The 17451-nt window shown below is 46.4% G+C and overlaps 1 protein-coding gene across 4 annotated transcripts in view; it reads left to right on the forward strand.

The window, feature by feature from the left end:
- Positions 1 to 17451, forward strand: part of DLG5 (discs large MAGUK scaffold protein 5) — a 113902-nt gene that overhangs the window by 51902 nt on the left and 44549 nt on the right. For 3 of the 4 annotated variants that reach the window (XM_006915486.2, XM_015592267.1, XM_025049341.1), the window contains 4 exons: positions 3599 to 3761; positions 5771 to 5914; positions 6586 to 6769; positions 17150 to 17409. In XM_006915486.2, the coding sequence (XP_006915548.1) occupies positions 3599 to 3761; positions 5771 to 5914; positions 6586 to 6769; positions 17150 to 17409 (751 nt within the window). Of the gene's footprint in view, positions 1 to 3598; positions 3762 to 5504; positions 5563 to 5770; positions 5915 to 6585; positions 6770 to 17149; positions 17410 to 17451 lie in introns of those variants that run through there. The other variant, XM_025049342.1, reaches the window with a different exon arrangement.

A 17451-nucleotide genomic window follows, 5' to 3' on the forward strand; every position in this document is an offset into this window, starting at 1 on the left:
TGTCCTCCGCCTTTCTTATTGTGAAAGGACAGAAGCACCCAGTCAACATGTCACTGAGTCAGAGGGCCTACCGTTTGATGGCTTCTCAGGTCTGGGTGGCCTTACTTTTGTGTGTGTTATGGATTTTCAAGCCTTTGGAGGGGAAAAGGGAAGGAAACAGGAGGCCACTCCTGCTAGGAGGCAGTGTAGCATAGGGGTTGAGGCCTTGGCTCTGGATTTAGAGCTGAATTTGCATGGGGACCTCCCGCTTTCCTACCTGTGCAGTCTCTCTCAATGTCATTTTCTTACGGGGTGATCATAGCACATACCTGGGAGGACACCATGGGAATTAATGAGGTCAGGACTGATTGCGTTTAGTACAGAACCCAGCACTAAGGCTGTGGTGAGCAAAAGTCGGCACTCACTCCATTGTCTGCATGATCAGCTACCTCAGGTCCTCACAACTGCAGACAGAGTGGCCTCACCCTGCTGGAGACTGAGACAGTAGGTCATGACTGTGTGGTAACAGATCTGTTGACCCCTCCTTTTGTCCTGCTGCTGCTTCTCTCTCCAGCTTCTGCGAAAGCCAAGGGATGTACCTTTCTGCTGCATTTGTAAAATGAGGTGAAAATCCTTTCTCTTCCTGGAGGCAGGTTGCTATGCCTGGTGGTGCTTTTCGGTTCTGAAACTTGAGATTTGATATTTCTCTGGTACTTCTTGGACTTGAGTATAGCACAGAGCACCTGTTCTCAAAGCGTGGCCTGGTGTTCCTGAGGTCCTTTCAAGGGACTGGTGAAGTCAAACTTTTTATAATGACACCAGTATGTCACTTGCCTTTTCCATTCTCATCCTCTCAAACACTCCACTGTAGGGTGGAGTTTTCTAAAGGTTCTATCATGGTGTGTGATAATTGCACCGATATGAGACTCGGGCTGCTGTATTAAGTCGGACGTGAAGCAGCGTTACAAAGATGCAAAGCAATGCCGCTCTTCTCACTACATTTTTTGTTTTGTAATGAAAAAGATAGTTAATTTTTCATAAATGAAATCTGAAGTGAATATGTAATGGGTTTTTTAAAGCATTTTATTTTATTTTATTATTAGTTTCAGGTATAGTACATTGATTAGAAACGATCCCCCTGATTATCTTCCCTCTACACATAGCCATTACCTTACTGCATTCTCTATGCCATGCTCCCCATCCCTGTGACCCTCTATCAATGACTAATTTGTACTTTAACCTGCAATAGGTTTTTGGTCATTTTTAATTTGGTAGATATTTAAAAATTATCGTTAGATAGATATAACCCATATAAACAAAAGCTCGTTGGAATCCTCAGTCATTTATTAAGAGTGTAAAGAGGGCCTAACATCAAAAAGTTTGTGAACTTTTAGGCCTTAGGTTCAGGGGTCATAGAGGGAGGTTTAGTGCTATCATCTTCTGGCTCTGTGACCTGGACATTTTACTTAACCTTGATAAGATTTTGTTTCTTGATCTGTAAAATGGGAATAACACAAATATCTTCCTTAAGGGTATTGAACGGGATGATGTATGGAAAGCATTTCAAAAATTGCCAGGTACGAAGTGAATGCTGCTCAGGTTGTCATTTGGGAAGCAGTAAGGCGCGGTGCCAAGGAGCATGTGCTCCGAATCCAGATGCTTGGGCTCATCTTAGGGCACCGCTTGCTGTGTGTGCAGCTTTGAGCTGATTAGCTAACCTTGCTGGGCCTCAGTTTTTTCACCTCTGAAATGGGGATGATAATATTAGTACCCATCTGGGATCGTTGGGAAGATTAAGTTAATGCCTGAAATATCTGTGTTGTCTGCTGTTGCTCATGACTGTGAACACTGAAATACCTTTTTTCCTGGGTGTTCTTTGAGTTTTTTTATCCCACTCTCTTGGGTTTGTCAGTCCTTCACAGATGGTCCCATCCCCACCCCCCTCCTGGAGTTGTTTAGAGGTTGAGTCATGTTCACCTCCAGGAGGGCATCAGATACATGTCCAGAGGAAGCTCCACTTGTGAGAGAGCTGGGTAAGTTACTGCAAATCACATGACAGTGTAGAACTGGCCCTGGGCTAAAGCTCCTAAAAGTGACTTCATTTGCCAAAAGAAGATGTTACACAGCCCACACAGAGCTAGAAACCGTCTTTTTTCAAAACTCCAGGGGGCAGGGGTGAGAATCCAGGGTGTTTTGGGGAAAAGTGAGGGAAGGCTTCTCAGGCCATGGGGAAGAGAGGTGCTCGTGGAAAGGGTTGCTCCAGGCCCCACCTTAGAGAACATTCTGGCCCTAGAGGTCTGGCTTGGAGCACAGGAATCCTGGTGGTTGTGGTGGTGGTTTTAAAATAACATGTGCTTCAGCGGGTATTAGATTCAGTGGTACTGATGATCTGCGAGCTTGAGACTCCTCCCTCAGACCATGGTCTAGCTTGTCACCTGCAGTGTTCAACTCCTCATTTTGTCTGGCACACCTGGAAGGTACAAGGCCACACCTGAGTGCTGGTCTTTTGTCTTGTGGGAGAGGGGGCACTTGGTTTGCATGAGCAGTCAGCCAACAAGGATCAGTCTGGGTCGGGGTACAGTCAGGATAGCAGAGTCAGAAGACATGTATCTTGCCCTTCGCACACTCTGGGGCTACTGGGGAGACAAATGCTGTGCCTCTGGGGTGTGTTAGCCTCCTGGATCACATTCATAAAATGGGATGGCTCCTTTGAGTTCCTGTGACCCCATCTCAGATTTCTGAGTGTTAGAGGAGATCTCAGGTGAACATATGGACAGAGTTAAATATAAAGGCACCATGAATTCATCTCTTCTTCCCAGACATTTGAGTGAGGTGCTCTCCTTTTAGAAATAGATTTGGATCTTGTCAGAGGTGCTGGTGGTGGCCACTGTTCCTTCATAATTGTATAAGGCAAGGGGTTTCCTTCAGGACACTTTTAATGATGAGGGCCTGATGTGGGCTGTGCAGCCAGAGGCCCCAGGACTTACCTATATTACGTCACACTTAACCTTAGCTGTAGGTGGCTCTCCCAACATCTTCCTCTATGCCTGTACACCTGGGCTGGTTGGGCAGGTCCTTCAGACAGTTGGATCCCTCAGAAAAGGGAGCAGTGCAGAGTGTCCAGCCCTGGTCATGGGCAGATGGGGACGCAGCCCTTGGGCCCCAGCTTTGGAGCTGGCTACCTTCATCCTTGAGAGTTTCACTGGGTTCCAGCTGTCCCTTCCTCTTTAGGCCATGTCTTCTGCTCCACTCAGGGCTCAGATTGGTCTGTTTGCTGGTGTTTCCAGACTAGGCAAGGATGACAGGATTAGGCCCCAAACAACTCATCTTGGAGGTGTCAAAGGTGGGTTGGGAAGAGTGGACGTCCTCAAGGTCCTCAGCTAGGGCCCAGAGAGTGAGTGGGTGAGTGCTTGAGTGCCAGTGACTGCCTGGGCTTAGGTCTCGGTTCTACTTCTTACTTTCTGCGTCAGTGTTGTCATCTGTGAAAGGGGAATGCTAACAAGACATACCTGGTAGGGCTGTTGGGAGTAACTAATGCAATCCAAAAGCTCAGAGCAGTACCTGGCACCCGGTGAGCGCTGTCTAAGTGCCAGTTCACTTTATTATTTTCCTCCACCAGGTACCACCGGGAAGGCTCCGTCCCCGCCACCCCTCCTCACTGACCGGCAGGTGAACGAGAAGGTGGAAAACCTCTCCATTCAGTTGCGGCTGGTGACCCGAGAGAGGAATGAACTACGGAAGCGCCTGGCCTTTGCGACTCATGGGACGACCTTTGACAAGAGGTAGTGATTGGTCGCTTCCCTGGCCCAGCACTCAACACCTTGCCAATGGGCAAGGGTTATTGTCCATATGCTATCACCGACCACTTCCCACCAGGGGGTCCTTAGCTCCTGGGGGGTCCCCTCACCCCCACCTCACATTGAAACACTTTCGCTTCAGGCTTTGGAAGAGATGGCACAGGCTTGTTTTGCTTTCTCCAAATCAAAATTGGAGCCCATGGCCTGAGTTACATGACTTGGGGATTGAAAGGTGTTATTGTGTGACAATTATACATTTGGCCCTGATAGTGGTGTGTTCCTGTGTGTGTGTTTGTGTGTGTATATGGCAGAAGAGCCTGGGGCCAGCCTCCTATCTTTTCCCCTGGCCTTTGCAGATGGTTGTTCACTGGGTGGTCTTGGCAGCAGCTGGAAGGGCTTGTTCCTACTTTGGTGCCTCATCATTGGTTGGCTGGATGGTCTTGAGCTCATCACTACCCACCTCTAGGCCTCTGCCTTCCAGACCCAAGGCATTATACTTCTCTCCTTATCCACTGCTGCTGTGCTGTGCAGCCTTTGCCCTAATATAGTTATCCTGTTGCCAGTCCTTCGACAGGTCTGCCTGTGTAGGTGTGTGTGTGTGCATGTGTGTCTACATGTGTGCATGGGCCACTGTCTCCCAGAAGACCTTAGCTTACCTCCTATAGGGTGGATCTTTATGTGGTTTGTAAGCACAGTAGTTACACCCTGCCATATGTGTTTTAGGAAGGGTATATTCCACTTGTCTTCTTTGTTTTGAGGAAAATATTTGATTGCTTCATTTGTTGGGATTTGGAGGTAGATACCAGGGAAGGGCAGGCTGTGGAGTGAAGCAGAGGAAGAGTCTTTACACACCTGCATGATTCAGGAGGGCTTCATGGAGGTGGAGGAGGGCTGCAGAGGGGTTTATTCTTCCAGAAGATGCTGGTAGGGGTCCTGAGGGGAGGGATATTGCTTTAACCTCTTCCCTTTAGGAGCATTAGGATGTACACCTTGTCCCAAGGAAGGTTCCTCTGTAGTGAATGTCAGGGCTGCAAAGCCTGCTTCTAGAGGTTGCTTTGTCGAGGCTAGGCCCCAGTGAGATGGGACATAGGCAGGGCCAGTGAAGACACGGGGTGTCAGAGTGCATGTTGTCCATGGCTGCTTTCATGCTACCAAGGCAGAGTGTGTGGTTGCACAGTGACTGTGTGGCCAGCAAAACCTAAGGGATTTACTGTGTGGCCATTTACAGAAAAGAGTTGCTGTCGCCTCCTCTAGAGCAGAGATTCTCAAACTCGAGCATGCACTGGAATCACTTGGAGGCCTTGTTGTTGAAGCACAGATTGCTAGCTAGCCCTCCCTCCCTCTCTCCCTTCCTCCCTCCTGAGTGCCTGATTTAGGAGGTCTGGGGCTGGCCTGACAATTTGCATTTCTAACAAGTTCTCAGGTGGTACCAATGTTACAAATCCCGCCACCTCACTTTGAGAACTACTCTTCCTGGCCACTGTTCTCAACTTTGGTTGTACATTGGAATTCCCTGGGGAGTTAAAAAAAACAAAACAACAACAACAACAAAAAACAATCCGGATGTCTGAGTCCTACCCCCAGGAAGCTGATGTAATTGGTCTGGGCGTTGGTATTTTAATGTGAGCCCAAGATTGAGAATCACTGTTCTGAAGAAAGGAGAAACTTCATATCAGGTTTCTGGTGGCCTGGACCCACTGTGTGCAGGCCTGTTGTAGGGTCTCCTGGAAGCTCCTAGAGAAGAAGATGGTGCTTTCAGCTCTCCAGGCCCACGCAGGGAGCTCAGGTAACCAAGGCTCCCTTCATCCTGGGGATTCTGATTCTGTTGGTCTGGGTATGGCCAGGACATCTGAGCTTAAGAAATACCTAGGTGGTTTTGGTGATTAGGCGACCAGTGTTGGGAACCGCTGGGCTGGACTGATCCAGGACATGGCTTCCTGGGGGAGAGACATTCCTGTCAGTGTGTTCACGGCAGTGTTTGCTGTATGGGCCAGGCCCTACCACAGGCTGAATCCTGACTACGAGAGGCTGAAGATCCAGTGCGTGCGGGCCATGTCTGACCTGCAGAGCCTGCAGAACCAGCACACCAATGCCTTGAAGAGGTGTGAGGAGGTGGCGAAGGAGACCGACTTCTACCAGTGAGTGGGGCCTACAAAATGGCTGCCTCTTACCCTTCTTTATTTCTAGACTTGGAGCCAGGGCTTCTGGTTCTAGTCCTGCCTCTGCCACATAGCAAGCAGTGGGCCTTCAGCAAATGGGTTAGTTTTCCTAGGTGCAAAGTTAGGCTTTTAACCCTTCACAACATCTTTTGCCTGCTTCAGAAGCACAGTAGGTAGGAAATTGACATGAGGCGGTGAGCCAGGCAGGTTCCTGGGCTTCTGAGTCACTGTTCAGGGGGCTTTGCTACAGCTCCAGCCATAGGAGAGACAGATGGAGCCTGTTCCCTTTTGGTTTCCTGGTGCCCCTCTGAGGGTATTTGCCTGCCAACCTGCTGATGTTTGCCCAGGCCTCAGTACCTTAGTACGTGGAGGTGCCAGGTTTACACCAGGTAGGGGCTTACCTCCCCACGACCCCTTTTTTTGGTTTTGTATACATGCCCTTTTTGGTGTCAGGCTTTTAATAAGTGGTTTGGATCCTTCTGGCATCTGGCTGATAGCAGGCTTTGGCCTGCTCCTGAGTGCTGTGGACCCAGCTTCTATTGTTCCTGGCTGTTGTATTGGGAGTTTTGGGTCCTGGAGAGGCTGGTGATGCCTTGGGGTGGGGGTTGGAGGCTGTCTGGGGCTTACTGTGTTGGGGGGTGGTATTTCAGCACACTCCACAGCCGGCTCCTGAGTGACCAGACCCAGCTGAAGGATGATGTGGACATGCTGAGGCGGGAGAATGGGCAGCTGCTACGGGAACGTAACCTGCTGCAGCAGTCGTGGGAGGACATGAAGCGGCTCCATGAGGAGGACCAGAAGGAGATCGGTGATCTCCGGGCCCAGCAGCAGCAGGTAGGGTTGGGCCGGGCAGCTGGGTGCAAACCAAGGTCAGTCACCCACCCACCTACCCATTCACCCATCCACCCACATGATCATTTAACAGCTATTTCTGGAGTGTCCGCCTCGTGTGAGGGACTAGGGTATCTGTGAACAAACACTCAGCCCTTGCTCTCCTGGACTCTGCAGTCCAATGGAGGAGACAAATGTTAATCAAATAACAACATGTATTCGTGTATCATTATGAATGTTGCAAGGGCTGCCATGGAGGAGGTGCTATGCAGTGTGTGACAGGAATTCAACTTTGTCCAGGGCTTGGGGTTCTGTAGCTTGGATTGCATGAGATTACAGGTGGAGAGAAGCTTGGAAATATTAAAGCCCTATGCAAATAGGAGATGGAGCAGTTATCACTGTTATTTTGGGGTGGTTGTGTGGCCTGTTGCTTTTGCTGCTCTGTGCATTCCCAGTCTGTTTCTTCGCTCTGCTCAGCTCTTGTTTCACATTGACAAAGGCATAAGGAGCAGGCCAGTTAGAACATTAACTTGCCGTGAGTGATGTCGGCCAGTTCTCTTGTAGCTGACGGTCTGGAACTGCCCAGGGATATGATAGGGGCTGATGACATGTTCTATGTCCACAGATGGTTAGATGTGTGGGGTTGGAAGACAACACTAGGGAGGGCCAGAAGGTAGGTCTGATTAGGTGGAGAACCCATCTCCATCATTTATGGTTTCCTGAGTTAAATAAAGCAGGACCATTGGGGCTTGCTTGATATAGCTGACATGGAACATCCTGAACTTCTCTGATAATTGAGCGTGATATTATCTACACTGCTTTATTTTTATAATTTACAAAATTTAAATTACAAAACTATTACAGAGTTACAGAGGAGTCGTAAGTATAGTGCAGAAAATTATTTTTCCCTTATTATTTAAAAGTTGCCAACCTTATCCCCCGAACATGCTAACGTGTCTTTACAAGCAAGGATATTTTCCAATGTAACCGTAACGTAAATGTTAACATCAGTACATACTGCCACCTAATCATCAGGCTCCATTTGGGCTTTGCCAGCTGTCTCAATCGTGTCTTTAATAGGAAAAGGGTCCTGTTCAGAATAAAGCCTTGCATTCAGCTATTGTGTCTCTTTGGTCTCCTTCAGTCTGGAACAGTTCCTTAGGCTTTGACCTGCATGACTTTGATGCTTTGGAAGATTACAGTCTAGTTATTTTGTAGGCTGTCCTTCATCCTGCGTTAGTCTGATCCTCACTATTCGATCCCCTTTATGCATCTTAGGCAGGACTATCAGGACGTGATGCTGCTTTTTCCTCTTTGCATCCTCTTGATTGGGGCCTGGCTTGGTATGACCCATTACTGATGACGTTCACTTTGATCACCTGACTAAGGTGGTATCGCTATTGTAAAGTTACTTATTTTCCCTTTGTTTATTTATCACTTACCTACCTACCTATTTATTTATGGTTTCCTGTTTTATTCAGTGGGTTATAATCCATTGTGGCCAATAGGAGCCCCTTCAAGCTTGCTTCTCCTCACTCTTTGAGCATTCCTTGTTCTCTGGCACAAGAAGATGTTCTAAGCTCACTTTATAATTTCCTTGCCCTTGCTCTAGAAATCAACCATTTCTCTAAGGAGCCCTCAATTCCTTTTAGTGGAGAATGGTATTTAGAAGGAAGATCTAAGTGCTGAGTATGCTTATAGCTACTGGGGTATCACTGTTCCCAGGCCCTCTCAGTGAACAGAGTCGGGAGTGTCTGAGTATACCACACTGCCCACCCCACTTACATTTCTATGTTGTGTCTCTCTCTCCCTCCTCCCCCTTATATCTGCATCTTATATGTATTTTCAGTAGGTGATACATATATTAAAAAACCATGAGTTCACACTAAACTCTTCCAATTCCAGTCTCATACTACAATATCACAGAATTCATTCTAGTTTTCTATCTTTCCATTTTTGTAACTCCCTTTTATAGCAGCGTGAAACTCAGTTGCTATTATTCTTTATTTACTTACTCAGTCAGACCCCCTGTGTATACACCCCTCCCCTCGCCTCTGTAGCCCCCTTTCTCATGCCACCCCCTTCTCACCCTTTTGCACCTTCATGCTCCATGTGTGCCCTCCCCCAGGCCTCACCTCCACGTGGCGCCTCCTTATCCTCTGCAGGCTCTGACGAGGCCACGAGAGTTGTGCACCAACTGTAGCCCGCCACCCCGCTCTGCTTCACCTTATGGCTGTAGGTTAAATTGTTCAGAAACAGGAAAGACAAGGCTTTCTTTTCATTTTTATACAATTTTTTTTAAATTGCAAAATGAATATTCATTTTGTAACATAATAAAAGAACCCAACAATACTGCCATTTTTAAAATAAAAGGTAGACTTCTTCCTGTTGTCTCACTCCGGAGAAATAACTTCCATGAGTGTACTACCAGTGAAAAGTTTGAGATTTTTATCTATGCTCATAGAGCCCTTATATTTTGTTAATTTATTTCACAGAATGGGATCATACTATTCATTTTGTTGCTGACATTGTTTTTTCGTGGGGCTGAATATATCACGTGAATCTTTATTTCAGTACAAATTCTACTTTTGTTTTTAACTGCTGCCCAGTATTGAATTACAAAGAAGCACTATGATTGATTTAACTAGTCTCCTATTGACTGACCTTTGGGCTATTTTCAGTATTTTCCCATTATAACCTGTATTCTATTGAAAAATTGGCTTCCGTCGTTGATTTTCTCTGATCTTTGTTGAAGCCTTATCTGGAATACCCAGAGCAGGCTTAGTGAAGGACTCTGAGTTCAATATACTTGGAGATATCAGACTTCTTTTTTGTGAACCCTCTGATTAGGGGGCTTGGTTGTGTGGGGTCAGGTCTGGCGGCAGGAGTTAGCAGGCCCTTTTGGAGCCTTGGCAATAAGAAGGGTTTGTGGAAGGGGAGGGGTGAGCAAAGGCCAGGGCAGCAGGAGTCTAGCTGCTCTCTCCGGGCAGCACCACGAGAAACCCTCCGCTGACCTCCTGCATGATCTCAGACTGCAGCTTCAACCGGCCCCACTTTCCTTTTCTGTCCCCTTCACAGATCCAGGAGCGGAGTGGGGGATGCTCTGGAAGCATCACTTTAAGGATGAAATGAGGTACCAAGGAGAACGTGCTGTACCAGCCTATGGCTAGTACCGTGCTGCATGCATTGAAAACCCCTGCAGAGGCCCTTCCTCCTTCCTAGACGGTCCACAGAACTTCTTAGAGTAAAGGGTTAGGACTGTGAGTTTTCAGTTGTTTAGAGGCAAACTGTTTTTACCCCAAAAGAAATCTTCTGGAGAAATCCAGTGTGTGAGGCAGATAAGGATGAGCTGCTGTGGTGACTCAGGGGGCACATGCTGCCCGAGAGGCAGGGAGAACCCCAGCTGAGGGCAGCCCCCACCCACCCACAACCTTGTGAATGTACCAAAAACCACCGAATTGTGCACTTGAAGAGTGAATTGTATGGTATGTGAATTATCTCAAAGACTCCAGTTATCACCTTGTCATAAAAAAAAAATTCTGCCCTTACAAGGCATAAAATTTCATCACTGTTTTCCCTCAGGCCTTTCACAGTTTGTACAAACAGCCAGACCAAGATTATCCCCTCTCAAGCCCCCTTTCCTTTTCTCCCTACTATTGACATGGAAAGGTTTTCTCTCCCACCCCTCCATGCCATTCCTTGTTCTTTTCCTACGGCTGGGGGTAGTTTATTACCGCAGTCAAAGAGTTTCCCTAGTTCTGTTCGGGTAGACCAGTGCCCCTACCAGGTGCTACCTTGAGACCCCACCAGGAGAAGAGTTCAGGCTGCCACGGGGGTGGGCGTGGATCTCTCAGCTCACAGGCCTTTTCACCTTTACCAGGTCAGGGATAGTTGCCTGAGCTGTGGAAAACTCAGGTCTTGGGTAAGCCAGCAGCAGAGGAAGCAGGGGACATGGGGGTGGCAACAGGTTTCCTCCCCACAGGGCCGGAGGGCAAAGGTTGACCTTGCTGGACAAGGCTGGTTTTGTTGCCTGGTTCCTCCCACGCCTTGTTAACTTGAAGAGGCCTTTGCGGGGTGAATGGCGCTGTTTGACTTGCATGTTTGCTTGAGGGATTTGTGGGGCTCCCCAGCCCTCTGCATGATTTATCCTTGAGGAAATGAGGCAACCCTGGACAGGGAGGCCCCATGGCCTGGGGTCTGGGCCCTCTCCCACTTGAGAGCAGCAGACAGGTGGTCTTTCCTGTGTGTGTGCTTATATTTGCATATGTGTGTGTGTTGGGGGATGGGTTGTAACATGGCAGTTCCGTCTCCAGAGTACCTCAGTCAGAATGTGGACTCTTGGGTTTCATTAGAAATGTCCAAGAGATCCTGGGCAGAAATTGCCAACCTTAGTTAGTGGCACAATGTCTAGGATGTTTTTGCATTTTTTAAATTAAAATAATGCGTAGTTTTTGGTTAAAAAAAAAAACAGTGAAGTCACTCTCCCATCCCCACCCCAGCCCCTAGAGATGACTAACTTCTCATCCACCTGGGATATGTCCTTATAGACATGTTCTATGTCATACTCAGCACAAAGCTTTATTTTCTGTCCCCTAGCTTTTTTTTTTTTTTTTTATCCTTTAATATATCATGGGTCTCCTTATATTTTCTGTAAATTTGGGACATCCAACAAGTTAATTCATAGTTTAGTTGTCAAGAGTTTATTGACTCCATTCTGTATTGAGAATCTTGGTTGTCTACATTTTTTCCTATTACAAATGATTTTTTGGTGGCACACTTACATGTGTCCTTGTGCTCCTTTGTGCATGTTTTCTAAAGTTTGATTCTTAGAGGTAAAATTGCAGGGTCCAAAGCAATGCTTTTCTTTTTTTAATAGATTCTGCTATTACTTGGAAAATGTATTATAATGCCCCAGGAGACTTCTCTGTCTTCCTCCTGGTCTTGTCTCCTGTCTTTAAATATGCTGTTGACTTTGATGATTCATAAAAGTTGACTTCTTTTCCTCAGTTTCCCAGGAAAGGGGTTTCTTAGTGTCTGAAGGGCGTGCCTTGCAGAGAAGCCCAGAGGGAATGAGTGTTTCTGATCAGCGTAGGGACAGGGGCGGTCCTCTTGTTATCTTCCCTCCGGAGCAGCTCAGGCTGTGGCCTCTTGCCGTGTGGATGGAACCAGACCCTGCCTTTGTGCCTTTCCACTTTCACCCCCTCCTCACAGGCCAGAGGGGGGTCATCTCTAAAGACTGGCCTGGACTACCTGAGGTGAGAAGTTTACTGCCGTTATCATTTGAGAATTCAGAACCAAATTTAAGTATTCTCTCTCTCACTAGGCCTTTCGTTATAGCCTTAGGTGGGAAGCTAAACATTTGACCTGTTGGGTGGGTGTGTGTGTGTGTGTGTGTGTGTGTCGGTGTCTATGCACATGTGTGGAACTTCCTACTAAGAACATAATCTAATGAGAAAAAGGAAAAATTCTAGACTAATAGGATAGCTTTTTAAATTCTCTTAACTGTGGCTGTGATTTTCCCCAATTTTTTCAGAGGCTTTTGATTATGTTAGCATAGGCATGACTGTGAGCCCTGCTTGTAGAGAAAAGTCAAGAAGTGTTTGGGAGCCCATGAGCCTCTTTGAATACGTGGATGCTGTTCTGTGGGTAAAGGATTATTCTGCGTGACTCCAGGGCTGGACTGAGAACGAGAGGTTAGGACTTGGAGAAGGTAGATGTCAGCTCACAATAAGCAAGACCTTCACTGTGGTTTCCGCCTGTGGAATGGGTGGAGCCATGGCCCAGACAGCACCCGGCATCAGCTTGATCTCCCAGGGTCCCTTCTGTTCTTGGATCTCACCATGTTATCAGAGCTGGGTTGAGCTTCAGAAAGGATGCCTGGGCCTGCTCTGGGATTTCCCCTGACCACCCCAACTCACTGGGGACTTGCAGCCCATCCTGACAGCAGGATTCACTCTGTCCTGAAGTGTCCCTGGATTGTCATGTAGGTGCCAATCCTCATCCAAGCTCCTCACAGGTAAGGCATTTTGGAGACTATTTCCCCGTGAAGAAAGGCCTAGCCATGGTGTAGACTCCAGATTCAGTTGTGGACCAGTGAGGGTGGGCCCTGCTGAGCCAAGTCTGGGAATGAGGTCTTTGTGTCATTTCAAGGCTGCCTTTAAAATTAGTTTCTTAATGAAGCTTGGAAGGTGGGACAACTGCCCAAGAGCATTTGCCTGGTCTACCCAGGGCTGCCACCTTGTGGGGAATGCCGGGAATGGCAGCAATGCCTTTGTTCTGTAATAAACCGCTTGACTCATTTGGAGTTATTGAGGTTCTCACTTGGCTTAGGAGATGTTTAGAGAGTAAAACATTTGAAGTGGTTTTTAATTGAAATGTTTGAGGTATTGACCACAAGTCAGGGCATTCCTTTCCAGAAGCTGGACCTTTTCCAGATATGGGTAGAAGGGACTGACTGACCTGCAAGTCAGGAGTGAGCTCCACTGGTGCTGTGTGTCCTGGGCACATGTGGGACGGTGGGGCATTGTGTCCAGGTGATGCCCTTGGTGGCCTCCAACTTTATTATCTGCACTTGGACGATTATCTGCACTCGGACGATTATCTGCACAGTTTGTCTTGTACTCGGGCTCAGTCTCCTATCTCTGGAGATTTATGGAAAAGAATAATGTTATATCTTCATGTCACACCATACAGAAAAATATATTCCACGTCGTTCGAAGATTTAAATGTAATAAGTAAATGCTTTTTAGAAAAAAAGATAGAGTATCTTCATAATTTCAATATAGGAATGAAAGAACTTCTTAAATACTAACAACTAAAGCACAAACCATAGGGAAATAATCACTAGATTTTACTGTATTAAAATGTGAAACTTTAATATAACAAAAGACACTGCAAGAAATTTTAAAAGCCATATGTTGGGGGGAGATATTTGTAATAAATATAACTGGGAAAGGATTAGTTCCTGGAATTTAAAAATAAATCCTACAGAAAGGAGGAGTGGGAGAGGGAAAGGGAGAGAGAGAGAGGCAGAGAAAATGAACATAAGGAGAGCTGCTTTGTCTTTTTAGTAATCGGGAATGAAAGTTAAAAAAAAAGAGATCTTATTTTTTGTCAGTACTTTAAAAAATCTGTTTCACAATTGCTAAGAGGTAGAAATAGCCCAGGGTCCCTCGTCGAATGAGTGGATAAACAAAATGTGGTACAGATATACAGTGGAATATTATTCATCTTTAAAAAGGAAGGAAATTCTGTCACATAGTACAGAATGAACCTTGAAGACAATATGCTAAATGAAATAAATCAGCCACAAAAAGATTAATACTGTCTGATTCTATTTATACGAGGTACCTAAGAGTAGTCAGATTCATGGAAACAGAAAGTAGAAGAGTAGCTGCCGGGGGCTGGGGGAGGGGTGGAGTGGGGAGTTGTTTAATGAGGACACGCACTCAGTTTTGCAAGATGGAAAAGTTCTGGAGAGTGATTGCACAATGTGAATATGCCTAACACTACTGAAATGGACACTTAAAGGTGTTAAAAATGGTGAAGACGATGACATGTTGTGTGTATTTTACTACAATTAAAAATTAAAAGATAAATCTGGCTGTATGAAATCTTGGTGAGGGTGTGTTGAGGACAGTGACTCTTAGAACTTTTGCCCACAACTGATGGATCATACACTGGTAGAACAATTCGATATTGTCCAGTAAGCGTAAAAAAATCCACATCCCGACACTTGGCCACTCTGCTTCTAGAGAAAAATCTCCCACAGAATGTAAGTGTTCATCACACAGGAAAAGGAGAGTGTGTGGCATGTTCATACAGTGAAATGCCACCTGCATCACGGGACTAAATCTCAAAAGCAGCACTGAATAAAAAGAAAAGCAAACGTGATGCCATTAGAGGTTTTTATGAATTCCTAAGTAATATAAATAAAATATCGTGCATGGAGATGGTTGACGGCAATTTAGGGGAGTGATTAATTCTGGAAGGGAAGAGGGGGGTGTGGAATAAGAGAGGGTGCATTGGAGCCTTTAGCAACACCAGAATAGTGTAATTCTTTGGAAAACAGTTTGACACAAAGGACATGATGTTAACTTTAGAGCTAAGTGGTGGATACTTAAAATTTCCTGCATTATTTGCAATGCTTTTCCGTTTTATTATTAAAAGACTTTAAACAATAGAATGGGGCTCAGTTAGTGGTCTTGTGACTCTTTCTCAGTGTGTAGTCCTGTCTGCAGCGGTGAATCGTTTTTACAAAACAGTGGAGATTTTAACTGCTTGAGGAATTTACCTTTTTTTTAAAACGAGTTTTGTATTTTGGTGTCCTTGTAAGATTCCTTTGAAGAAAGAAATGCTTAAAAAAAAAAGAGAGAGAGAGAAAGAGAGAAACACTAAAAGCCCAGAATGAGCTTATTTCTGGGATTCCTATTCTCTCCAATAGTCTATAGTCGTCCTAGGAGCAAATGCTTAGGTCTTAGAGGAATGAACTCACTTTCCTTGTCTATGATTCTGATTTCTAAATTAGCTCTTTCTTGGCTTTTTGTGTTAATTGTATTCATTGAGGGCTAACCCTCCCTCTAAAGGTATGCAGTCATACCTTGTAGATATTGTGGGTTCTATTCTAGACCACTGCAATTAAGTGAGCCATAATCTTTTTTGCTGGTGGAGGGGTCTTGCCTTTAATTTGTAAAAAACAATACCAGCGAAGTGCAATAAAAGCGAAGTGCAGTAAATGAGGTATGCCTGTATTCAGTAGTCCCAGGTTCTGGTTCTCTGGGCTGAAAAGATCTGATAACTCAGGGTCCATGCTGAATGAGCCAGGTGATGCCTGGACTGTTGGAGCTTGCACAGTTAAGCAGGCTTTTCTGGTTCAGTCCTGTCATTTAAGGAATAAGGAAACTGAGAGCCAAAGATGTGAAGTGACCTGCCCAAGGGCTCAGGTCCCCTGAGGTGATTAGCAGAAGTCAGCAGGCCCCTGACATCCTCTTAACTCATCGTCTTGTTTATTCTTTAGAACAGTGCCCTGAGTGAACTTCAGAACCTATAATTTGCTCTCTTGCTTAAAACCCTCCTACAGTTAGTTCCCTTCTGCCTCAGGATAGCCTTTGCTGTGAGCCTTGAAGCTGTGCCCACTTCTCTAGTCTTCTTTTGAACCCACTGCTCCTTGTTCACTGGCCTCCAGTCACTCTGTCCTGCCCTTCTCTTTGTGCCTAGAACACTCTGGTATTTCCTGCCTCAGGGCCTTTGTACTTGCGCACCCCTCTGCTTGGTGTGCTCTCGGCTACTGCTGTTCCTTTGCCTCCAAACTCAGAAATCACCTTCTTAGAGACTTCTCAGGCCTTACTTAGCCTGTCTCACATCTGCTCTGCTGCTCAAAAGTGTCTCTCCAGCTCATTATCCTATTTTATTTTTTTATTTCCTCAATGGCCTTTAATATGCTCAGAAGTTATTTTATTTGGTCTATCTCACTCTCTACCTTTCTGTCTACCTACCTTTCTCTGTCTGTGTGTCCATCTGTGCCTTCATATCTTCCCATCAAGATAAAAGGTACATAAGCTACATCCTTTATGTGTCCTTTCTGGCTTCCCCAGCATCTAGAACATCACTAGAATATTTTAGGTACTTGTGTTGGGGGTCCTGTGTTGGGGGTCCTTCCCTCTATCCCCAGGTTTGGCAATTTGCTAGGAGGAATCATAAGATTCAGCATGTAATCATACAGCTAAAATTTATTTCAGCAAAAGGAAACAAGACAAGATCAGCAAAGGAAAGAGGTGCCTGGGGCAAAGTCCAGGGGAAACCAGGTGTGGGTTTCAAAAGTCCTCCCTGTGGGGTGACACAGGTTATGCTCTGCTCCTCTAGCACTGAATTGAGACAGCACATGTGACATGTTGTTGCCAAGAAAGCCCATGAGATACTCTTTGCCCCCGGGTTTTCCTGGGGGCAGCCACCGTGTGGCCTGAGATTCCAGTTTCCAGGGGAAAGCAAGCACTCAGCCTCAGTCACACTGTCGTTTGGTCCAGGCACAGGGAGCCTTCTGGGGGACGTTTTAGGTCAGTGTACAGGACTGTTTGCTATGCAGGTTCCCCAGCACCAGCCAAAAGTCCGCTTGCAGACAGGCCTTTCTAAGGATAGAAGTCTCAGGCCTGCTAGGGTACCTGTCTTCTACACACTACTTAAGAAATGTTTATGAACGAGTAAATCACCCACCCAGTGTGACTATAGAACCTGTGGAATCAGATCTCTAGACCCCAAAGGCCAGAGGGTGTGGCCTCCCCTCCCTTTTCAGTAGTTCTGCCCCCAGACGCATGGAGGTAAAGAGTGGTCAGCCTGTCCTTTTTCCTGCCCTCAGACCCTTGGTTAGTGTAACTCTCTGGTCTGCAGGTGTTGAAGCACAACGGGTCATCGGAAATCCTCAACAAGCTGTATGACACAGCCATGGACAAGCTGGAGGTGGTTAAGAAGGACTATGATGCCCTGAGAAAGAGGTATAGTGAGAAAGTTGCCATCCACAACTCGGACCTGAGCCGCCTGGAGCAGCTGGAAGAAGAGAACCAGCGCCTGCTGAAGCAGACGGAGATGCTGACCCAGCAGAGGGACACGGCTATCCAGCTGCAGCACCAGTGTGCCCTCTCCCTGAGGAGGTAGGAGCTGAAGTCCAGGAGCGAGGAGAACGGCTGAGGGCC

The sequence above is a fragment of the Pteropus alecto genome, unplaced genomic scaffold (genome assembly GCF_000325575.1).
Source record: "Pteropus alecto unplaced genomic scaffold, ASM32557v1 scaffold155, whole genome shotgun sequence".
Lineage (NCBI taxonomy): Eukaryota > Metazoa > Chordata > Mammalia > Chiroptera > Pteropodidae > Pteropus > Pteropus alecto.